At 39.8% G+C, this 25,153-nt stretch overlaps 1 protein-coding gene across 17 annotated transcripts in view; it reads left to right on the top strand.

Annotated features, from left to right (window-relative positions):
* CAMK2D (calcium/calmodulin dependent protein kinase II delta) overlaps positions 1–25,153 on the top strand; it is a 116,163-nt gene that overhangs the window by 65,508 nt on the left and 25,502 nt on the right. For 4 of the 17 annotated variants that reach the window (XM_042779323.1, XM_033061153.2, XM_033061151.1 and 1 more), the window contains exons 6-15: positions 5,152–5,217; positions 7,729–7,801; positions 13,296–13,398; positions 16,389–16,472; positions 17,484–17,578; positions 17,882–18,004; positions 18,662–18,745; positions 19,420–19,462; positions 23,214–23,251; positions 24,773–24,805. In XM_042779323.1, the coding sequence (XP_042635257.1) occupies positions 5,152–5,217; positions 7,729–7,801; positions 13,296–13,398; positions 16,389–16,472; positions 17,484–17,578; positions 17,882–18,004; positions 18,662–18,745; positions 19,420–19,462; positions 23,214–23,251; positions 24,773–24,805 (742 nt within the window). Of the gene's footprint in view, positions 1–5,151; positions 5,218–7,728; positions 7,802–8,683; positions 8,757–13,295; positions 13,399–16,388; positions 16,473–17,483; positions 17,579–17,881; positions 18,005–18,661; positions 18,746–19,419; positions 19,463–23,213; positions 23,252–24,772; positions 24,806–25,153 lie in introns of all 17 variants that reach the window. The other 13 variants (XM_042779325.1, XM_042779320.1, XM_033061158.2 and 10 more) reach the window with 7 other exon arrangements.

Raw genomic sequence — 25,153 nt, 5'->3', positions numbered from 1 at the left:
TTAAATTGTAAATTTTTCCAGGGCAGTTTATGGTTTAACAGACAGCACACCCATCCACCTACCTATCTAGTGAGAAGAGCTTTCTTAGGACCCCTGTGGTTTTCCTGGTTAGAATGAGAATATATTATTTCCCCAGAAATGGGAAATAGCTCATTTCTAAGCATACAAACAGAAGTATTTGCATTCAGCATGGCTGAGTTAGAACCTGAATCTTCCCACACAAAAGAAATCGTGTGCTTTCGTGTTCAGCTTACATTCTGGTTTACTTCCTGGCTTAACTTTTTTTAAAGAAATCTGTTCAGACTTTGTCAACACTAGATTTCTGATTAGAAATATACACATATTAAATAGTCTGTCTGCAGTGAAGGCATTTGGAATTCAGGACTCAAACCCTAACTGGGCTCAACAGAAGCTTGTATGTGATTTGTGTCTATCTCAGGTAAGTGCTGTGGCTGTTGGCTTGGAAATGGCTCCAGGGCACAGCACACATATTTGTTCTGACATGCATTGGGGTTTGTTTTGCTTTTTTTTTTTTTTTTCCTTAAGGGCTTCAAAGGAAATCTTTCTGTGTGGAATTGGAAAAAGCTTCCTAATTGAGAACATTTCTAAGAAGTGCATGCAGAATTCTTAGTTCTAGGGACAATATCCCTTTTAAAAACCACTATTGACTATTTATTTTCTTTGTTGTACTGCAGTGCTGTGAGAAACTGTGGCATACTATAATTGCAGTTAGTCCACGTCTGCCTTAAATTTAATATATAATGCCAGACTTATCTCAGGGGGTTGTGACTGTGATGTGAACTAGAACATTTGAACAACTTCAAAGCTGTAGATAACAGTATCTAGATCTCGATAGTAAGGGAGCAAATAGAAGCCTAAGTTCTGCAATAAAATGTTAATGCCCAACACAAAGATACACCCTTGGCAGAAAACTAGATTCCACAGGAAGTGTTCTGCCTTGGCTGGAACTTCCTCTGTTCCCTGTCAGTCCCATTCAGGACAAACAGAGGAACAGCCTCAAACATACATATCAAGCTTTTATGTTTTGACCACAATTTGAGGGTTTTGTAATAAGTCTTTATTTTGCAAAAAAGAAAATATCTGAATGGCAGAGGCGGTGACTTCGCTGTCTGATCATTGGTTTTGGAGAAGCAACAGGTGGCATTCTTGAGGAACTTTCACCAAATTTTGCCTGTTTACTGTTAATTTTTCACATTCAGATTAAGAAATCATTGCTTTAATGCTGACTAATATTATTTATTAGTGAAACTTCACCTTTTACAAACATGTGGTTACTGCCCTGTTGACAAGTACATGAAAGAGCTGACATAATAAAAAGGTACCATATGCACTTCTTAAACACACAGGCCAAGAAGCTGCTTTTCTTTATTTAGTTTTTATTCAGCAGGAGCCTGACTGTGGTGTAACACTGTCACTCCACCCACACATGCCATCATGTCATTTTCTTAATGATTTCTTTCAGACTGTGTGGGATTCAGTACGACTGTTTCCCCAGAAATTTCTTTCAGACTTCATCCCACGTAAGAAGGGAAAGACTGCCCTTTCTGGAGATAGGGAAAAACAACTGTTGTTATTTTCTATTTTGAATTTCTAATCATCTCTTTGGATTGAATGCCATAGAGATTACTGCAACCTGTTGCTTCACTTGTATACCTCAGGCTGTGCTTTTTTCTGGAGAAAGCAATGGTGCATAAGTACTGTGTTGCAGACGTGTATTTGGGTGAACAGTTCTGGTGACAAATGGGAAGGTGGGAGTCTCTGGAAATCCATGTGGAGAATGGGTATTGAACAATGAACTTCATGAATGTAATAATGGACTTCATGAAGTTTTTGCTCCTCTTCCCTATTGGTTAAGGCAGCTGCAGTCAGGATTTGCGTCTGTGGGACCATTTCAGTTGCTAAGCACGAATGATACTGTCTTCAGTGTTAATGATGTTAGATGAGTTCAAATCCAATCAGTTCTGTCAGTATTAATTGCTGTATCTGAATGGAAACAGCTGTAGCACTTGAAGACTCTCTTGTGCAAGTCAATGAGATTCTCTATTTTCAGCATCTCCCATTTTAATGCACTTGATGAGATGCAACAATTGGTACATTAAGAATCCTGGCCTTGCTTTTGATTTCTAAGTGCAGGGACCATATTGTGTAGAATAAACAGAAAATACAAAAAAAAGCCTAATTTGCAAAACAGTGTTTGCCTCAGGTAAGTGCCTGGGCCTCTATTTCAGGAGTAGAAAGGCCACAGATGAATGTAATAATTCCATGGCCACTGTAAGATGCTTCCTTCCAGCTCCATTATGAAGGCCATTGAAGTGTAAGCTTGAAAGAAACCACACCAGTTGATCATCATCAGAGGCTACTTTAGCTGTCTGTGCTAATTTGGGTGTTACTTTTAATTATTCTCTTATATTTGCAAACAAAAACCAGCAATTTTTCTCCAAGTGGTGCAGAGGACCTTGGTGTTTCTACATGCTGCTTGTACCTCTTCTGTGTAAACAAACCCACGTGCTTTCTTTGTCACCACTTTAGTATGCTCTTCTGAAAAATCACAAAAGGAACAATCGCAGTTTGTACAAACCTGTAGCTTTTAGGTTGTACCCTGAAAGTCACTAGAGCTGATTTAATGAATGGCCTGTCATGAAATGCAGCTTTCCAGAATCCAGTTACATATCTGTGTTACAAAGGCATTGAGATCCATTCCCATTTGCATCCTTTGGGGAGATAGTACCTTGGCATCTGCTCATGTGGCTTTATGGTGAAAGACCAAAATCGTGTGTGAGTGGTTTCCTGGAGCCTGCAGGCTGTCCTGTGCTGTGATGCCCATGACCTTTACTGCTGGGGCACCTTGCTTGGGGACAATCAATGAACCAAGGCCAGAGCACGGCTCTCGTGGTTTGCCCAGAGGCTCCAAATGTGCAGGTTCTGTCCTCTCCTCGTGTCCTGCGCTGCCTTCCTTCATCATTGTGGCCACTTAGCTCTTTTGGGAAAGCTGTTCCTAAGGTATCCTTTGGAGTGACAGAGCATGGGAATTGCTGACTGCTTGTTTGGTTGTCTCTGAAATTCACCTGCTCTGTTCCTGCTTTAATCTTTTCATTGTTTAGCAATGGTTGTGAATACCAAGCAAATGTTTAGTGTCAGCAAGTAAGATTTCATATCCCCTTCCTCCCTCTGTGCTGGAGAAGAACAAACATCAATTTGTATTCTCTTCCACTGAAAGGCACTTTGATGACTAAAGCTTCTTGTTTTCTTTCTTTGGCTTGGATCAAAAATAAGTGTTTTAGGAAAGAGTAAGATCAAAGGATGCTTTGTTTTTTTTCATTCATCACAAAATGAGAATTATTCCTCTTTACCCGAACTGTGGTAGACAAATACATATGCAAAAAAACAGTTATGAAAGATTGTCAAAATATGCATCAATCAAACATTTTGTGCTACAGCAACCAAAACCAGTCTCTGGAAGGTAGAAGACAAAAAGAAAATACAAAGTAGGTAACAAGCTCTTCTACCTGCTCTAGATTTTACTGCAGACTTTTGTATGAAATAACATTCTGTTACCTGAGAGTCTCTACATTGAGAATCAGTAAGGTGTCAACTCAGAAAAAAGATGGTGTAACCCAAATATAAATGAAATTGTGAAAATCAAGTTCTTGAACTGGCCTTCTCCAAGAAGGGAGCAGGGCATTTCTGTCATTGTTTAATGTGACTGAAAACTTGGTTCCTCAACAAAGTGTTAGTACAGCAGTTTGCAAGTGAATGTTGCAGTTCTGAACATTCCAAGTATTCTTACCTTTAATTTTTTAATCCTAATAAACTGAATTGTATTCATAGTAATTGTGCTCACTGTAGTATAGATTTTTAAGTGTTTTATAGCGCACTCAAGCTTTTACATTTGGAATTTACTGGAAACATAATGTGTTAATATTCACATTTGTGACCAGTAATGAAATACAAACATTGATCTCTCATCTAGGAATTATTTATGTTAGCACCCGTATATGTGAGGAATTGCATTTAGCTGTGCCAGTCTGTCTCTCTCATGGTATATGAGAGAAATGTTACAGGAAAGGTCTTCCTGTGCTGAATCCCCTCTTGCGACACATGCAGACGAGTTTTATGAAATTATTGAAAAGCTCATTAATTTCTTCATCTTACAAGCTGGAAAAGTTCTCCTGATTTGAACCTTATATTTACTCATAGGTTTTGTATACGTGTATTGTTGTACCAATATTATCCCTTACAACTCCCATCTAGGGAGATGCAGGCTTATGCTCATCTGCAGTATTTATTGTCATCCCTCTTAACTTTTATTTTGCTCAGCTCAGCTGGGTTTTTGTGATATAAAAACACAGTTTTATTTTTTTAACCACTTTCTACCATTAAACCATAGGTTGTACAATGAGCTCCTGGGTATGTGATGATGCACAGCCACTTCTGTTACTGACCCCAGAATCATGCAGTTCTTCCCTTGTACTTAACTTAGTTTCAGTGGTGCTTTAACTAAGCTATTTCTACTTTCTCCACAAAGATAAGTGAAAATTTTCTAGGGAAAATCTGCTGATTGGTTAAACTGATGAAGGTACTCTGCTTCTACTGATACTTCCCTTCCAACTCAGCAATGCTGTTTCTATCCACAACACAAAAAGCCAGCCCCTCTGGCAACTGGGCACACCTCTGTTGTGATTTGACCTACACTGAAAGAACTTTTTCCTTTTTTTATCATTGCTGTATTTTAGTATTTTTTACCTTTGCGTAATAATGCAGTATTCAGATTATCTTGAATTGTACTGAACTTCAGCCATGGTTTTCCTGGCTGGTCAGTTCCCTTTATCCTTGTAGTTTTTCTCCTTCCTTTTGACAACCATAACTGTTGTTTGGCATCTTACCAAAATACACTGCTGCCCTTGGCTTTTATTTTCTATTTATGATTGCACTTCCACCACATCCATTTTATTCATATAATGATTTGGATGGACAAACCTTCCACTTTAATTCCTGCACCTTACTACGTTTCCTCCATTTCTGTACAAATATTTCACTTACTCCTCTCTGACTTATCCCTGTCAAGTTAATTCAAGGTGCACATTCTCACTTCTCAAATCTCCTTTTCCCCATCTTGCTTTTTTGTAACAGAGTCACTGGAGGTGAATTGTTTGAAGATATAGTTGCAAGAGAGTATTATAGTGAAGCAGATGCCAGGTAAGTAATTTGTTTTTCTAATACTGCCTTTGATAATTCTAGGATAGCTACTTAAATATATCCTGGTGTTTGGCATCAGTTTCCTAGCACAGCCTGAGAGACTCTAGGATTTCTCCAAGAATTCTCTTAGACTTGGAGGGGCAGAGTTTGATAGTTTGCACTCACAACTGTGTGGTGGAGAACTCAGGGGAAGTCTTGGTGTTGCTGATCTGAAAAAACTGAAGTTGGATCTCAGTTAAAATTTTACACCTTGTTTCTTCTGCAAACTGGACATAATAGTTCAAGTATCTCCTCCATGAATTCTTAGGTTTGCTGATCAAAGTTTGAAGCATAAGTTGGTCTTAAAAGAGTTTTGCATTAAATATGATTTTTGGTTCTCAATCCAGAAGTGCTAATTTCCTTTTCCAATTAGAAAATTTTTGTTGTGTTTCTTCTATAAGCAATTACACTGTGTGTCTCATAGTCTGAGCTCAAATATGAAATCTCTGGCAATTTTCTGCAAGTGCTTGTTGAAAAACTGGAATAGTAAGTTGACAATTATCATAATTTGCATGCATAAAGTATCAGGGCCACTTATCTCATGTTTGTCCTCATATAATAGTAAATCTTAAATATTGTCATAAAACTAAGAATCCTAAACAATGTGGTCAATTACTTTAAAGAAAATATGTTCTACCACCACACTCTTCACAGAAGTTGATTTCAAAGTAAATTTAAAGAATCCTTACATTTCTGTGTGTTTACAAACACACCCCCCCAACAGTACATATTTAGTACATGCAGTTTTTAATTATGCCTTTACATTTGGAGATCACTGGGAGATGGCCAGAAAGAATTAAATATTCCTAACAAGAGTAGTAGGATAATAATGAACAGGCAAGAAGTTACTCTGAATATTAGGAAACTTCCACTTCCAGATCTTAGTGCATCTGTAGGAATGCTATAAAGATCAGTACTTTAGGCATTCAAATAAAGAACAACTCACAGCAAAACATCCACTAGAACAGAAAACAGCGGTAGGGTTTAGGTGGGGTAGAAAAGGAGGAACTGTGTTCAAAAAAATTTCAGATCATTTTTTCCTGCTGTAATTGAAAGAGATATCTAATACTGATGCCAAAGGCCAGTATATGGTGTCCTTGTGTGTTTTTAGGTAGTTGGACATTAAAAGGAAAAATTGCAATGGTGATTTATTTCTGTTGTAGAATTACAATATATTGGAAGGAACTGCGCATACATGTGTATATATATAGAGAATATATATATACGTTTTATACTTCCAGTAAAAATTTGATCAAATAAATGACGTATCTAGTTATGATGCATCTCTGTATTTTGTATATTTTATATATATATATATATATAAATATGTATAAAATATACCTGGTGTGTGTATGTGTGTATCCCTCTAGCAATAGTTCCTGTCCTCTGTGGATGCCTCTCCCAGGACTGTCACACTGGTCTGCTCCTGCAAGCCCTTGCTCACGCCAGTAGTCTGTACTCAAACAGTGCAGTGAGTTGTGAACTACTTGCCTAAGAAAGGGTTTTCAGGCTTGGGCTCCAGTTACTGATTATGACCATTCCTTCTGAATTCCATGGTCAAAAGGTTTTGGATGAGCAGCATCTTGATGACTTTGCTTTACTTATCATTCACTTGTGCCACAACGATGTCTTGAAAACAAAATTCTAAGCTCTTGTAGTGCCGAAAAAAATCTGAAAAAGTTCTGGTACTCCAAAATATTAATATTTTAGTTGTGCTTTTTGGCATTATAGACTGGCCAAAAATTGCAAACCTGGGTGTGAAAGAAAAGGTGCTAGTTCTGTTACTGAAAGCACCAAACTAAAACATTTGTCTAAATTTTTAGTGTGTATTTTCACTTCCCAGGAGACTCCTAACTAAACTAGAGCTGGACATTATTTTAAATGGAAATGCATGTCACCTTTTTGAACAATTTGGCTTTATTCTACTAATCGTTTTAAAGAAACCATTCAATTCAAAATGAAAAATGTTTTGCTTTTCCTTAGCTTTTGACTTCTTTTGTTTCATTTGTTTTCTGTATATCATCTCATTTCTGACCATTTTCTTGTTTCAACCCTTGTTGAAATGTTAACTTCACCACAAAAAATTAAGAAAACCAAAACATGCCACTAATTGTTTTACCGCCTCCACTTTATTTTTCCTGTGGCAGTTTTTGGAAACTGGAAAAAGCTTCCATACTACTGAATGAAAATACAGTCTGATGATTCTGTCTCAAAGGTGTCATATGTTCCATGTTAAATGTCTTTTTTGGTTTGGTTTTGGTTTTTCGTTTTTTTGGATGTGTTGGAGCTGGAAATATCTCTATATTCAACAATGTTGTTCCAGTTCAAACTGCAATCAAGACTTGTCGAGAGGTGTAAAATTGTTTTTGTTCTTTACCTTTTTATTTTGTAAGTTTTATTTTATTTTGTATTTAATGTGATTATGTGCCTTTAAAATGTTCTCCCTTCCATTCTGCCCTTGTATCTTTGCAGTCATTGTATACAGCAGATTCTAGAAAGTGTTAATCATTGTCATCTAAATGGCATAGTTCACAGAGACCTGAAGGTCAGTATCTGGTGCCCATCAATTGGATATAAGAGTTTTGGGGTTTTCTTTCCGCTGGGTAGGGGCAGAGGGTGGGATGTCTGCGATGTTCCCTTGCCTATCCTGTTCACCCTGTGTACGACCGGTCCAACCAATACTGCATGACGCTCTTTGCAAGTCTACAGGCCTAATATACATCATGGCAGAAGGGGGAGAGGTTGTCTGAGCGCCGTCTCTGGCCGAGGCGCTGGCCTTTGGCCACGCTGTGCCAGGTGCTGCCGGGGCTGTCCCGGTGTGGCTGTGGGGGCACAGGGAGGTGACCCTGGCCATGATGTATGTCAGCTTGCAGATGCGACTGCCACGCCTGTGCTGAGGCCCGGGGGCAGCGGCTGAACGAGCGGCCGCACGCTGCTGCGCTCGGGGGTGACGAGCCCTCAGGCCAGTGCCGCTGAATTAGGTAGCTGGAGCTAATTATTGACCTGGAGCACTTGGCTTGGAGGGGGCTTGGGGACCACCCATGGTCACTGTGATTTCTAACCATTCCTAACCATTTCTACAATTCTTTAATGCCTCTGTGAAGACTCTGAGTAAGCGAGGAGGAGAAGGCACAGAGCATGCCAAATATTTAATATGACCTTGAATTAGTGGCAAAATTTCTTCCTTTAAAAAAATGACCATGGAAAAAGACATTGGTATTAATTGCCAAGCCAAGGCACCCGCCCCGCCGCCTGTCTCTGAGGGCAGCCCCGCCATGGGCACTGCCCCGCAGAGCCTGAGGCCGTCACGCTCTGAGTGGGGCAGGGCAGGCCGGGGCGGGAGCGCAGCCACGCCCGGCCTCGCCCTCGGCCGCCGCCCTGCCGCCTGGTGCTGGAACTAACGGGCGCCCATGGTGTTTGCATGCAGTCATTGCATTCAGCAGATCCTGGAGGCCGTGCTGCACTGCCATCAGATGGGCGTGGTCCATCGCGACCTCAAGGTGAGTGCTGCTGCCCCGCCGCCCTCCTAGAGCAGCATCCCTGCCCCACAGGGCCGCCAGCAGCCAAAATGTAAATGCTTCCCTCTTTTTGTGTTTTCCCCTTGGTTCATTTACTTTTAACTTGGCTTCACCTACATGCAAGAGCATGCTCGTGCTCACCAGAGGGACTCTGCTCAGGGCCGGCCTGTACCTGGCAGTACAGGGAGAGCCAAAGGTGCTTTTTCAAGCACTGTGTGTATTCACTGAACACACAGTCTTCCTCTGTGTTATCCAGAGCTTTTGGGGCAGGGCATGAGGGGAACTTCCCAACTCTCATCATCAGAATTGGGAGTGCTTCTGGGAAGCACAGTAGCCTTTGTGTGCCATGCATTTTAGTGATAGAAGGTCAGCTGCTCTGGGATGGCTGGCACACAGACATCTCTCTCCTCCAGATGATGGCTGGGCTGCAAAACATCTTTAAAAAGCAGGAATTTTTACAGTGTTCTCACCACAGTCACTTGAGGAGTCCAGTTCCTTCCAGAAGAGCTTTTACATTGGGATAGAAGCGTTCCTGAAGAAAACTGTGCTGAGAGAGCATTCCCTCTCTCTTAACTGTGTACATATCCAAATGGCTAGAGGCATCTGCTGCTCTATGCCTGAAAATATGCTGGCAAGGAAAGATGCAAGTCAAGATCATTTTCTTTTACTGTGAGGCTCCAAGAGAGAAGGCTGTCCCAGAGCTCTTAGTAAGCCTACCTTTTGGGCGCTTGAGCTTCACGGTCCTCAAGGAGAAGAAGATGGTTTATTTAGAAATCCAATGGAAGTCTGAACTATCAGATCCTTTGTGAGGCAGAAAAAAAAAAAGATGTGTGGGCTAAGGCAGCAAAACACACAAATCACTTGTGGCATGGATTCTTGGCCTTCAGTTTTTCTTTCTGAGTGAGTTCTGGGGAGCTGAAATTTCCTCCTAGAATAAGAGTTTCTAGTGGTTATCATGAGTAATAACGTTGGAATCAGAATGCTGTCGCCTTTCTTGCCAAACTTTACTCCCAAACAAACTGTTCTTGTCTGACTTTATAAGGTCTATGTGGTTGTCATCAAGGAACACAAAGGGGTTTGCTCCAAAAGCTCGGAGAGCAGGATGAGTTTTGAAGAAGCAGACCCCAAATTTTCTACCCATTTTGCACTTCTGGATTTTCCTGTGTCACGATTATACAACAGGAGACTGACAAATCTGTCTAAACTGTAAATTCTGCATGGCAAGCTGGATAACATGAAATGAGTTTAAATGGAAGGATGTCAAATTTGTCCAACTGCTCCAGTGGTTCCTGTCCACACCATACATGCAGTCTTATACTTCTAGCATCAAAAGAAATTTTAAAACACAGGATTGTAGCTATGCAAGCTGAAGGAATAAGGAATGCTTTCTATTACTTTTCATACATTCGCACAAAACAACTTTTTCTTTGGGAAAGGCATTAAATCCAGCTGTTGCCTGCTCCAGACCATGTGTGGATATCTTTTTCTGGCAAATCCAGGATGAATTAAAAAAACAGTGTGAGAAAAAGTATTTCTTCCAAGCTGTAGTGCCCAGTTTCATTTGGGAAAGTGAAAACTTGAGGAAGCAGAAAACCATCCTTCTTCAGTTACAGCTTTGTGGCAAAAGCCAAAAAACCCAAATAATTAAATGAAAGACTGTGGTGAAATCCGAGCAGAACGCCATGTGCTGAAAAGAAGATGCCAGGAGCAGAGCAGCGAGATGTGGAAGGTGTTTATGGGCTGGCATGGATCCTTAAATTGCAAAACTTGATGGATTTTTTTCCAATAACTCAGTCCACAGCAAGATGCCATGCTTGGGGGTGGGGAGATTTTGGATAGTTTTGTTTTATTGAACTTTCCTTTTAGGCTGATTTAGTAGCAAACGGACAGGAGCTTTTGCAGCCTCTTAGGAACTGCAGAAGTGCTTGTTGCTGCTCTGTTTGTAATTACTGTCATGAGTCAGAATGGTGGTAGATCCTAGACCCAGAAAAAAATCAGCTTCTCAGTGGCAGCCTTGCTTTACCAGCTGGTGAAAGTGCACTTCCAGGTAGGAATCCCAGTTCTTGTCAGGCTGCAGTGTTCCTGCTTTTGTGAAACTCTGGTAATTTTTGTGGTTGGGACCCTTTTACGTGCACCAAATAGTGGCTGCTTAAGGTGTATTCAAGGAAAAATGCACAGAGCCTTAAATACTTGGTATAATAAGGATTAAAGACCTTGGGACAAGTTGGCATAAATGACATTAATTTATTTGTAAGTAATGTCAGCAGTTAGCAGTGCCATTGTGCATGCTTGGCTGCCGCCCACGGCCGGGGAGCACAGGGTGTCACCGCCGAATCCGCAGTCCTGCGCCGCACTGTTAATGTTTCCCAAGTAATTGCACTCATTCCCAGTTAATGCATGACAATTACCCACGTGCCCCTGGCCAGCCTCAAACGGCTGCTGCATGTTGGTTAAGCACACAGTCCCACATGGCATGGCCCAAAAGGCTGTTGTCTTTGGCATGGCAGTAAGTCAGGAATTCTGGAGGAGCAGTCTCGTCTGTTAAAGCGGTACTTCTGCAGAGAAGAGACATGCAATGGATAAAAAAGTGATCCCAAGAGGAAAACAGAAACCAAAAAAGCCAACAAAAAACCAAACCAACATCAGAAAACACAAAACCAATGTTTTGAACAGAATCACTTTTTGGGAAGGTGGTATGTGCTCGGTGGGGTAGTGCCTGTATTTCATCCAAAAGGAGGAGACTTTTCATTGCTTTTGGCTTGCCTGAAGGTCACAACCAAATAGGATCATCCATTGCTTTAAGAGGTTTATACAAGAATGGCATTCCAGGAATTAATTACTGTGAACTCTCTCATTCTGAGAGGAGACCTTGCAGAGCTATGTGACTGTGTTGAAATTGGTGTTGTTAAATGGCAAGGAGTGTGACATTGCTTAAATCAGTGTTGATGAACCTAGAGAAGGGTCCTCATCTGTGCACTCAGTGTTTCATGTAGTGTAGTTGAGGTGGTCACTGATAATGTAAGTGAATATAAAGATTATATTTTGTTCTGAAGGCCCTTCATCTAAATTTTTAAAACTGTGAAAATAGAAGATTCATCAAGTAACTATTGATGAATGTTTTTTAATATTTTCTATCTATGACATAACAACAAAGGGTTTGAGTGAGAGTACAGTGTCAGTAAATTGCTGAAAAAATGTTCCTTTGATGAGAGGGGAAAAAAACACCTTGAAAGAGTTTGCCAGGGTCCATTGTGTTGTTAATTAACAGGAGTATCACCGTGGCTGAGGTCTTACTTAGGCTAAAGTATATTTTGCTGGATACCTGACATGTATTAAAGATAGGCTTTGCTGAAAGAGGCTTATGATCTTAATTGTTTCCAACCTCAGTACATGTGTGGGATTAACTGCAATCACATAAATAGTCCCTTGGAAGTGATACAATTGCTGCTGGGTCAAACCTGGAATACACACTGAAGAGTTTTCAGGATTGGGGCCTCAGCACCAACCTGGCTATAGTGAAGTCCCTTGTCACAGGCCACTGCAGAAATTGCTTCTGAGGAGTCACAGCAATACCTGTGCAAGTGAAGCTTTATTATTCTGTAAATATAGAACAAAACCTTTTTTAAAAATCATGGGGATTGGCACGACAGATATGGCAAGAAAATGCTATGAGGGTCACAGTTCTCTGAACTAACCTGTTGATTTGTACAGCACTTTTTTAGTTGTATTTTTAAAGCAAACATTCATACAATAAAGTTGTCTTTGGGCAATTTACACTTGATGTATTTGCTAACTGGAGTTAAAAGAGTTCATTATGAGCAGTAGAATGAACACAGTTGTTATGTTCAAATCATTTACCTTTAATGGTGTGAGTGTACCATAGCAGTTCATTTCAGATGTGACCAACACACCCTATAAAAAAAACAAAGTGGGAATTTTCACTAGCTAACATGGTTATTTATGAAGGTTCTCTGCAGGCACAAACGTGGGTGTGCTGGTTTTGCTGAAAGATTTGCAATGTAAATACACCTGCTGTCTAAATACAAATACAATTACAGGGCTGTTATTGTTGGGATGTCATGCAAAACGTGTCTGTTTGACAGTTGTAGATGCCTGATCCTTCAAACTGCATGGGCTAGGCATCAATGAATCCCTGTCTTTTGGGAGTTTTTCCAGCAGTGAGCTCTTGAGAGCTGTCCTGTCACATCAGTGGGTGTCACAGCTCCATATGCCCATTCTGGCTCTCCTTCTCTCCACGCTGTCCTTAGTCTTGCTGGCATGAGCTCATGAAGGCTGGTTGCAGGTCTGGTGGTTCTTTCCAGATCGCAGTGGGAAGTGCAGGTTTTGCAATTTCATGGGAAGAACTCATGGGTTTCTTCTGTTTTTTCTTCCTCTAAGTATTTGTTCTTCTCCAGACCACTGTAACTAAAATTAAAAAAAAAAAAAAACCAAAAAAACTCCAGTGTCTAAAATGTATTTACTTATCTTTTCATCTCACTTGTTTTCTCTCTCTGAAAAAAGCCTGAGAACTTACTTCTAGCTAGCAAATCCAAGGGAGCGGCAGTAAAACTGGCAGACTTTGGATTGGCTATAGAAGTGCAGGGAGAACAACAGGCTTGGTTTGGTAAGTAAACACCATTTTTTCCTCACCATTTATTCAGCATTGTGATTAATACCCCCCAACTGCCCCACTCTCACCCCAGAGTGAAATGTGCAGCTGTGTAACTCTTTGACCCTGGAAAATCTGGGTTTCCTGATTCCTAGCTTGTGCTAGCTTCTGTCAGCCTGTAAATTGGACTCAGGTGCACACAATCCCTTTTCTTCCACTTTCTCTTGAGTATCTAGAAGCAAGAAATAGGGGTGTAGAACCTGGAAGGGTTACCCCTCAGGTGACTGAGGAATAAGACAGTAGGGTAATACTGCTGAGTGTACCTGCCCAGCCATCAGAACATTTTGTCTGAACAGGTCTCTTGTCAGCTGGAAACACCTGAAAATTTGATTCTGAGGTACTTTGGAATGTGACTTCAAGGAAAGTGAAAATAGGAGGGATTGAACACCTGAGGCTGTAGCCAGACACAATTAGAGATTGCTTGTTGCAGTTAATAGATGCCCCAAGGAGCATGGTGGAAAGTATTTAATACTGGTAATTTTAAACAACAGTGCATGTACAATTGTGATACACATCTCATGTGCCACCCTCTTTGAACAGATGTGCATCATGGGGAAAAATTTATTGTAAACTCCAGGTGGAAAAAAATACAGAATAAAATATTTATAGCAGCTGCATATTCTCCCTCCTGCAGCTAGAAAGTGCAGTTTGAAATGGAGCAAAGTGGTTGTAAACTTGGGACAGAAGCAGAAAGGTTTTTATGGGCAGGCAGTTGGGAGGTTGAGTGTTCACAGCTATAAGTACATGTAGATGCACAGGCAGTACCATTGGACATATGTTGGCAGCTTTATAAGCCAGCCTGTTGTTTTTAAATCCAGCCTTTTGATAAATGGATTTCAGTAATCCACAAAAGATAGAGGAGATTGCTCTTGCACATCAGCAAACAGACCAGTACAAAAGGAGTGGAATAGAAACAAGGCAAAACACAAGTGGTTTGTTACAATGGCAAAAGCATCAGGTGAACAGGAAGCATCTCAAGAGAAAAGCAGCAGACTGAAGCTGACTTCAGGAGTATTTTCCGTGCATAGTGCACCTGCAGGTGATGCAGAGGAGGTTGCAATGCCCTGTAAAATCTTGCACTTTTGGTCATTCAGTTCTTGTGAAATGCTTTGTTTAGACTCATAGCATCAAGAGAATTTGGGAGAAGGGAACTAAAATATGTATGTAAGGAGGGTCAGCAAGGTAATGAAAAGAAAGCAGCCTAATGGCACTCTTACTTAGAAAAACACTGTGGTACTTGATGAGTGGGTTCTGTACCTTTTTTGGAACTTGCCCTGCAAAAGCTGTCCAGAGTGGTCCGAGGGTCTGCCTTCAGCTTTAGGACTGTTAACAGGGCAGAACATGAACTCTGATGGACTGGGTGTTTTGAACTTTTTCTCACTTTCTTTCAGAAAATTTTTCTGCTTTCTACTGGATTCTGCAGCACTTAGTGACTCACAGCATGCTCTGATTCTAATTATAGCTCTGCATTAGTATGCTTTTCTTTTTTTTATTTTTTTTCCCTTTTCTCTGATGTAGTCCTCTGGTGTGGTGGTCCATTTTCAGCTTGAACCATGGCTGTGCCTCAGCAGGAAACTGGCTCAAACTCTGTGTTTGAATACAACAGCATAGTTCCCTGGTTTGCATGTTTGCAAAACAGACTTATTTACCTATTTGTAGATATGTTAATGTACATTCCCCATCCCTGGAAGTGTCCAAGGCCAGGGACAGAGTTTGGAGCAACTTGGTCTAGTGGAAAGTGTCTCTCCCATGGCAGGGCGTTGGAACAAGATGATTTTCAAGGTCCTTTCAACCCAAACTGTTCTGTGGTTCTGTGTACTAAAACTGTACCAGTTATTTCAGATTAGATCTATTGTGTATCTTCATTGAGAGATAAGGTTAGCTAAGTACTATATTTATTTTTGATTTAAAGTTTATTTTCAAGTCTTGCATAATAGTGTTCATTGAGCTGTGGAAAGTTTTAGAGTCAAGGCAACTTTGCTTCCCCTTTAAAATGAGCACTACACCCAAGAAGAGATAGGAAAGAGCACTCTTTTTAAAGCCACTTAGAACATCTATATTTCAGCTTCTCTAAGGAGCTTAAGATGTGTTTCCTGTGTGATAGTACTGCTTAACAATTCCTAGCTTCCATATCAGGAGCCTACAAAAACAAACTTATTTTTCATGACCACATTTTAGCTCTTTTCTCAGTAGAATTTACAGAATGTATTCCTTCATTTCCTCCTTCCACTCCAAAATAATTGGTGACTGCAAGGCAAAGGCTTTTTTACTGTAGCTGTACACTTTATATGTTATCACCATCTCTCCTGAGTTTTGTGGAAACTAGGGTGGTATTGCTCAAATGGCATGTGATCCTTCATGAAAGCAACCAAATTCTCAGTAATTCCCAAGCAGTTATTTTAGGCAAAGATGCCTGAAGGAGCAGGCATACTCCCTGAAATGGTGCAGACTGTCAGTGGTCATTAAGTTTTTATCCATTACAGTCCTAAGAAAAGTAATATTTCTACCTGAGCATCTCTGCTCAGAGAAAACAGCACTGCTGGTAATGAATAAAGGATGAAGAACATATAAATTTTAAAGACCAGATTGCTTCAGAGATGCTTCCTGTAAACTTTTGTAAAGAGGTTTCCAGAAGTGGAGTGATATGGCAGAAATGAGTTCTGCAGCAGAAAGATGATATTGGATGTAGCTCTAATTTTGTGCAACAAATATCTCTTTATATATAGGGTGCAGTAGGTGCCCCTCTGCTCTTTTGCTCATTGTGGTCCCCCATAATGTCAGCATTACCTCTAGGTCACGTGCCATAAAAAACAAACAGGCAAACGAGGCAGTTTGTGTCCATGGCTTGGGAAATGTTGTCCTGGGTCTTGTGGGCTGAGAGGAGAATCTCTTGCTTTTTGCAGAGCATGTACAGGTTTTGACCACAGTTAACTTGCCTTTTGCAGGCTTTGCTGGTACTCCAGGATACCTTTCTCCAGAAGTGTTACGAAAAGATCCTTATGGAAAACCTGTGGATATGTGGGCATGTGGTAAGAAGTTATTGTGAAAGTCATATTCAGTCCACTCTAAGGTGTCTTAAGGGTGAGAAATTATACCCAGGGGGCATTATAGTGTGCTTCAGAAAATAGGTGTTTAATAAAATTCAGTATTAATTTCTGGTGGAGGTCATTGGATTTTTTGTTATAACCTACAAGCTTCTGTTTTTAAAAACTATTCGCTAAGTTTTATTATCGTGGCATTCTTGGCCATGTCTACACAACACCCTTTCAAAGAGTATTAAAGGAATAGCTGCAGGTGTGTGATGCCAAATTAGTTAGAAAACACACCAGCTCACACTGTGAGCTGCATATTTAGTTTAGGTTCACAAGGAGCCTAAAATTCAGTCTGACCAATATACCCCATCTGCAGATATAAACTGCAAAATTAAATGTTTTCTGAACTGGAGTACAGGGCAATTGCTTTATCATCCAGTTCTCAAAACTGCCTTCTGAGGTGCTGGCAAGTTGCAGCTCCCCAGCTGAGAACAGGGACTGCTTTCCTTACTTCTCTTATACCCACACTTTGTATGTGGTGGTATTTATGAAAGCACTTTTTTTCAGTCACAGGGAATCTTCTCTGTCAGGCCAGCAGGTGGTCTTTTCAATTTCCTTCTCACCAAATGACAGAGAAATTTGAGTTTGCCAAATTTACTTTGCATGAGAATAGTTGTAACACAATCTTTCAGACACCAGTGTAAGCCATGATAAAATCATAAGTAAAAGATGCATTTTCCTAGAACATGATTCCAGAATCATGGAATATTATTTTTCCAGCTAGATCAACATTTGCAGTGTTCCTGGTCTGGTGTGTTTTCTCTAAGAGGTTACCTTGTCAACCCCACTTGTACTGTTTTTCCCCAGTATGAAGGGGCAGTATTTTTCCCATCCCAGTGGCTGGGATGATACTCATGAGCTCTTTGTTTTACATGGTTGTTGGGTGCAAAATTAATTTCTGGAGTTTATTCCTTGAAAGCCCTTAACAGTGGTGTGAATTTTCTGCAGGAGTCATTCTGTACATCCTCCTGGTGGGATACCCTCCTTTCTGGGATGAAGACCAGCACAGGCTGTACCAGCAGATCAAGGCTGGTGCTTATGATGTATGTACCATACTCTGTCTCTTCAGTTATTTATCATTGTGCCTCTAAGCAGGAGTTTCCTAGAGGGAGAAGTTAAGAACTGATTAAATGGTGGCATGAATTCTACATCATCTAATTATATTATGTTAAACAGACAAGAGGCTGTTGGTCCTCAGATTTAGGTAATTTATAAATGATGATGAGATAAAGACAGAGTCTTAAAATTTTTAAGCTCTGTTATTTGAATCCAGTACTGGATCCTTAGGTAAAATCATGTAAAGATTGTATAAGACAATATCCACATGTGGTTTTTTTTTTCTGAAGTTCCCCTCACCAGAATGGGACACAGTGACTCCTGAAGCAAAAGACCTTATCAATAAAATGCTCACCATCAACCCAGCAAAACGTATCACAGCATCAGAAGCACTAAAGCATCCATGGATCTGTGTAAGTGATGTCCACAGCTTCAACACCATCACTTGGCAGACAACTCAGCTTGTGGTCTGCTTCAGCATGTAGTCAATGTGTTTAGAGGATAACTTCTGTTCTTGTTCATGCAACTGTGTAACTATAAGTTGTAAAACTGTAATTGCACAGATATGATCAATAGTGGTCTATATTGAGATCTAGCTTGGAGTAAGATTTTTGCAAATTTATCTTCTTTGCCTTGACTGAGTTGTGCAGGATGTTCTCTGTGAAAATTGGAGTGTTATTTGAAATTCTCAATAAGAAGCAAGTGCAGGAAAGTAACTTTGAGTTAGATAATGCTTTGCATCTTCATTTCCCTGAATTCATTCAGGTGAGCATGAAGTGTGCAGGCAGGGAATTAAGGGACTTCTGAAAAGTCAGTTTGGAGGTAGCAGAGGCTGCCTGGCTGTTGTGGGATCCAGGATTTTCCTCCTGTTCTCAGTTTATTCCAACCATGACTTTTCAAGTGGACTTCACACGTGGAAAAGGCTGAGTAAAAGGAGCACAATGGGATAGTCAGACAGGGTAGAAATAAAGGCCCAAGCTGGGGACCATGGGTTGTAATATGTGTGTTGTAAATAAACTGCTATACAGCTGGCTGAGTACCTTAAAATAATTCTTCTCTTCTTCTCTCAGCAACGTTCTACTGTTGCCTCTATGATGCACAGACAAGAGACTGTAGATTGCTTGAAGAAATTCAATGCAAGAAGAAAACTAAAGGTAGGAGTGCAAACTTGTGCTTGTGTTCAGTATGCAAAACAAACGGTCTCTCTGCAGAGTTTTTCTGAATATTATTCTTAAACAACCTATTGGTAGAAGCTTTTGACTTGAAGAGCTTAAACTTTTCACAAAAGTGAATAGAATGTAGCTTTTCTTTTTTAATTCAAAATTGTAACAATCCTCTATATTTAGACACACTGAAAGTATTTTCTTGAAGGAAGATCCTTAAGGTTATTCTTCTGAATTATGCTTTGTTTTCTTTCCTGACCAGACACAATAACTTTGCAGAACTTTTCTAATCTGTACATTACAAATAAACTCCTATTCCTCACTGAAAAAAAAGAATCTAAGAACAATAGTAAAGTCTCTTTGATATTCATCTATGTATTTTGAATAATTGCTCTGCCTCTGAATACTCCTGGCTTGTGCATTTCATACTGCCAGTTGGTAAATATTTGAGATATCAAGATTGCTGATAGGTGTGTAATTAAGGTTAAATTACAATTTATGCACTCATGCCATGGCATATGAGAGGCAGTGCAGTGATAATCCATTCTCTCAGGGTTAATTCAGTAATTGGTGTTATTTGCTCGTGTATTTCCCTTTTTGTTGTGTTGGCGTTTGGAGTTTGACACAAGTGTGATGCTAATTTGAGAACATATGTGTGTACACAGGGGGCCATTTTGACAACAATGCTGGCTACCAGAAATTTCTCAGGTATGTTCATTGAGCTCCAGATTAATTCAGTCTTAATATTTTGATGTGTGTGAGGGCTGAGATCTAATTAGGATTAGTTCAGGAGCATCTAAGTATGATATATATTGTTATTTCCTGTGATGAAGCAAACAAAAATTTAATCTCTTTGGGCCAAAGAAATTCTCTTATGGGTGACAGTCTGATTTTTCTGTAGAATTTGAGCTCCTTCCCTGCTTTTCAGTTGTTGCCTGTCAAAGACAGGCAGCATTTTCATGCTTATTTTGGAGCAGGCAAATGGAAAGTTATGCATGTAGCTCTACATGCACAAGTATCACCAAACAACATTTAGAACTTACGTGTTTTTGTGTGTGCAAAGTCATTCCATGGTTCTGTTGCATCCTGTATTAAAAATAACATCAGTACACATTCATTTCTTTATTGCTTTGCTAAGGAGTGAGAAATGTAGTGACATGAGTCCCCATTTTCTTTCTAATGCACAGCAGTGCCTAGCTGGATGTAAGGAGAGTTGTTTCCTCTTTATGAAACGATGACTCTGGAGATTTAGATCTTACACTAAGCAAATTCCAATAGCAAAAGCTAAAATTGCTGTGAGCAGAGTTAGAATTGTCCAGAGTAGTGGAATTGCCAGAATATTGATGCTGTGTTGAATTTTTCGTTTTGCCATTTGAGATTTCCAGTGAATAGTGAAATAGAACTCCAGATTTAAAAATCAGTAATTTTACATATCCTCCTACTCTGATGTAACTATTGGAGTGTAACATAAATTACTGTACAGACAAAAACATGATAGTGCTCTGGGCATGTTTTGAATAATAATAAAGCACTGACTCATCCAAAACAATTACATAATCACGAATGCAAGAACAACTTGTTCAATTTGCATAGTACTTGAAATACAATTTCTTTCTTAGTTAAGTTCCCTTCTTCAATACATACCTAAACACAGAGGGCTGCATTTATCTAAATTACCTTGAGTTAGTGCTGAATGAATTCCAGTGTCTGCCAATTCATTTAAAAGGTGGGAAGGCTGCAGGCTGCACTTCTTGTGAAAATGAGCTACTGTTAAATATCAAACAAACAAATCATTCCTCATCCCTCTTCATAACTGTCACTGTCTGTATATGTAAGGATCGAATTCAACTTCCAAGAACCAAAAAAGCTTTTAAAAAGTAGTTTTTAAACAGTATTTCAGCCTGAGAAGCAAACAGGGGTTTTGGCTTCTTTTGGATTTTTCACCTGTCATCTCTTGTTATACACCATAGCCACACGTGTTTTTTCTTGATGACATTTTATTTCTTTGGTTTCTTTATTCATTGTATTTCATTGCAAAGCATGCTTATGAAGGTCATTTGTCCATAATGATGTGGTTATAAAAGTGTTTTATTTTCCTTTTTTTTCTTCCTTTTATGTGGAATGTATATTTCTTGTGAGGTAAGACCCTCAGCACGTGAAAGGAACACCTTTTTTCTCCTCTCAATCCAAGCTGCTGTTTGTCCTCAATCACTTTAATTTCTCCATGTTGTCACAAACGTTTGTTTCCAGTCTGCTTTCTGGCCTAGTAGCGCTGCCTTAGGTTTTATTTATAGCTCTTGCTTGTAGTTGCAAGAAATCTCTCATTGTGGGCTTAATTTAGAATATGCTGATTGCTTTGCTCCTGCAAATTCTTTAAATATTTAATTTGTATGCAGTATCTGTGATTAAAGAACAATGAATCCAAATCCTGTTGGAAATGCACTGCAGGCCAAGCCCTGAGTCACGGAATATGTCCTGTACCATGCGGGGGTGCACAGTAACCCGTGCTGGGCATATTCCGAGGGACGCGCCGGCAGCGCCGCACACGCAATAAATCCTTGGTGTTATTGCTTGTGGCACCCTCATTCTACTGCCTCTCATTCAGTTGTTTACATAGAACGTGGAGTGTTTGTCAAGCATCAAAAGAACTCAGAAGTTTCACGCACAAATTTAGCCAAAGGACCTACAGCACTCTATAAGAATTAATTCATGTTTTCCCATATTTCTGGAAGGACTAAGGCTATAAAACACGCTTTGGAAGCTATTAACTTCTGGGTTTTTTTGTCCTTAGGTTTCAGAAATATCTCCTTGCCTTTACTTTCCCTAAATAAATTCCTGAAGTTAATGGAGTGCCCACAATATTTGTGGTAATGTAAAATCCAAGGCCTTCTTGCCTCAGGTCCTGAAAAGTACCCATTGCCACACGGAGCGTCCGATCTCCAAAGTGTTTGGAGAACAGTTTGGTTTCAGTATTTACTTACATGTTTCTTTAAATAAAAACATGCAGTGATACTGCTGCACAATACAGGCAAACCTCTGTTCATTTCAGCTGTGTGGGAGTTCTGATGGCAGTGTTGGCCGATGTCAACAGTTATCAAACTGCATTTGGAGGGCTGATCTATTAGCCAAGTTAGAAACACCAACCTGGCTTCACTTTCCAGGGTTTATTTCCTGTAAACAACACAATAATGGACATTAGTCGTTTCTGTACAGCTGCTGAGGTGATCCTACATTTTCTGTGCTGTAAAATGAGCACTTAATTCAGATGCAGCTAGAAAATAAGCCACAATTACAAGAATTAGTTTCACTCAGTTACTCCAGTGTCCTAAGCCAGTCTAAGCAGCCTTGGGTGTGCAAGGTCTAATTGGTTTGGGGGTTTGGGATTTTTTTTTAAGATAAGGATGCCAGTAATGATGGGAGCTCCATGTCAGGACTATTTCTCGAATATATAGAACAGCAATTTCTTACAACCTGAGCTGTGGAACGCTTTATGATGGGAAGATTGGGTCATAAACATCCATAAAACCCCAATAACACAGGCTTGTTGTGTAATTTATTATTCTTCAAGTCTTTGGCAGTGATTCACGAAGCGTTTACGCTTTAGTGAATAGTTTATGTGGATTTGGTAGGTCAGCCAGCATGTATTTCTGCTGTGAATGTTTTCAGGTTCAGAGCTGTACTGTGCTTGTTTGCACGTTAGCCTTCCAAATTTAGTAAATTGGAATTATTTGATGCCAGTTTTAAGTGGTGGAATTTAAAGCCTGACATGTGAAAAACATTATAGCAAATGAAATTTTGAAGAAATTTGATCCGTGTATAGCACGATTCAGAAAATAGCATGTTTTCTTCATTAGGAGCTGAAGCAAAGCCTAGAATTTGTTATTATTGCCTCATGGGCAGCAACCCTCCAAAACAGCCCTTCCCTAGCAAATTGTTCTTCCTTTCTTCCTTGCAGCTGAGCTGCCCTTTCACACAAGGAGGCTGATGCTGTCACGGTGGGAAGTCCCCAGAGGGGGATTTTGCATACTGGTACCATCACTGAGATACCAGTGGGCTCTGCAGACACCTGCCCCAAGTCCCTGCCATGAAAACAATACATTTTCATAGTGGTCTCAGATTATCCCTATTGTCAAATAGGAATATATTGCAGTTGAGAAAATGGTTATATCCAAAGCTGCTGCTTTTACACTCACACTGCTTCTTTTCCTCTCTGCCACCCAAGGAGCTCTCTCCTTGTACAAGCACTGCCAAACTACAGCTTTAGTCAATGGTAAAAGATGTTTGATAATCCTTAGGATTGGTGGTTTCCTAAAGATTTCATTTCCTATGCTCAGAGAAGCAAAAGGAGGAAATAAAAGCTGAGACATACCTGGAGCTGGGAGGCACTGGGGGTTTGCTGCACAGCTGGGTGACCTCAGGAGAACCACCTGACACTGAAATTATTTGTCTCATTTTACAGCAGCCAAGAGTTTACTGAAAAAGCCGGATGGAGTTAAGGTAGGTTAAACACCTGCTTTCCATTTCAAAGATGTATTCTTAGTGTCCACCTGTCTGTAACTACTGCCAGGTTTTAGAATTGATTATTGCCATTTCTTTCCTTCATAGAATCTGTTACTAAGTGCTTCTCACTAGCTATTTGGAGTGGTTAATGTTAGTAGGTGAAACTCAGAAATGAAATAAAATAAGTACTTGAAAAGCCAGCATTGAGTAAGCAGAAGATAAAACACTGCTGAAGAAAATGCTTTTTGTTTGCATTTTAATGAAGAATTGTTATGTAATTAAGGACTCAAAGTTACCAATTAACTTGTAAATAATGGTTTGGTGATGGGCTTTTCAGGCATCAATGTTTATGTGCAGCTCGGTTGCCTCTGTGCTTCCCCTTGACTTTCCATTAGATTTTGTGGAAGACCAGAAGTGTACAGCTCCACATGAGGTGTGTTCTGCCAGATGTACTTGCTATATTTGGCAGAACTTGAGGGGTTTACTGTCTCAGATCAGCTCATCCTGACTAAGAGACCTTGCTAAGAAGGGAACATTTTGGCAGCTTTCGTACATGATTTAGAGCTCCTGTTCTCACGTCACCAGACCCTGAAGGAGGAGAGATGCTTTACAAGCAAGTGTTCTGCATAAATACTTTGTGGAAAAAATCAGGAAAAGAAAAAACACTCAGCAGAAAAAGTATTTTGTTGTTTTTTTTTCTCAGAGGACTCTTAAAGACTAATGTAATGCCTCAAGCTTTCATTATAAGATTCAGAAGATATTTTTCTGTGCTCTGTGTGTTTACTCAGAAGGGTGTCTTTGACCTGAATTTTAATTTTATCTTTATTCTTAATATCTTACTTTAACAAATTGTTGTAAATACTTGCTTAAATACCAGATTCAGAGTATATTTGTGCCTGTTGTCTGACATGCACACATTGCTGATCAAAAAAATCCCGAGTCTGACCTACAAAGAAATGAGCACAGCAACATTTCAGTGCTTCTTACTGCCAAGCAGTGGAGATCCCAGTCACATGGAGAAACACACATTTGGAAGGATTCTATCACTGCCAGAAAACCCTGAACACGTTTCATTGTGGAATAGACACATTTTATGCACTCTCTCTGACCAGTTTGCCTTTTTAAATATCATTCCTCCTACAGGTCTATGATGCTGTTTGTTCTATCGCAATCTCGATTATAATATGGGAAACAATTGTTGCCAAAATTTTGCCTAAATTGCATTTGTCAGGATTCAGTTCTCTGGTTTTCAGCACGTTATATGTCTGCATGGTCATGTGGAGCAAAGGGAGTAAATGTACATCTGGGGAGGTTTGTTTTGTCATTGCTGTTATTGAGATGCTGGTATTGCGATACTCTGTAGCATTTTTCCACCCCTTCCAAGAGCTGTAGCTGTCCTTTTCTTATTTAAAAAAAAAAAAAGCCAAAAGAGAAATATACTGTACTCCATTAATTGATACTGCAAATCCAACCAGTCACGTTTTCTTCTTTTCCTTTCTCTCTGACTGGTCAATTCAGAAAAGGAAGTCCAGTTCGAGTGTTCAGATGATGGTGAGGATCTTTATCGACAGATTTTTTTTTTCCTCCTGTGAAGCTTTCACACTTAGAAATCAAACAGTTGCATTTAGCTTTGTTAACATACTGTGAGGACTGCAAGACTTTAAAGTACATCCTTGTGAATTTTAAGCCTGCAGTTGCTATATGCCATCCACAGTGAATTGTTCAGCCGTTCTTTCAAGCAAGTCTTTACTTTTTTTTAACCTGGGGACATACAAAAACAAAAAAGTAGATGTAACATCAGCCAATGCAGCTCTTAGTAAATAAGAATGGTAACAAAATAGTAATCTTGTAACAGCATTCTCTTCATTTTTAAAACCTCCTTATTTTAAAAGCTAATAG

The sequence above is a fragment of the Catharus ustulatus genome, chromosome 5, assembly GCF_009819885.2.
Source record: "Catharus ustulatus isolate bCatUst1 chromosome 5, bCatUst1.pri.v2, whole genome shotgun sequence".
Lineage (NCBI taxonomy): Eukaryota > Metazoa > Chordata > Aves > Passeriformes > Turdidae > Catharus > Catharus ustulatus.
The sequence above is the reverse complement of the archived record's forward strand: the minus strand, read 5'-3'. Positions and strand labels throughout refer to the sequence as shown.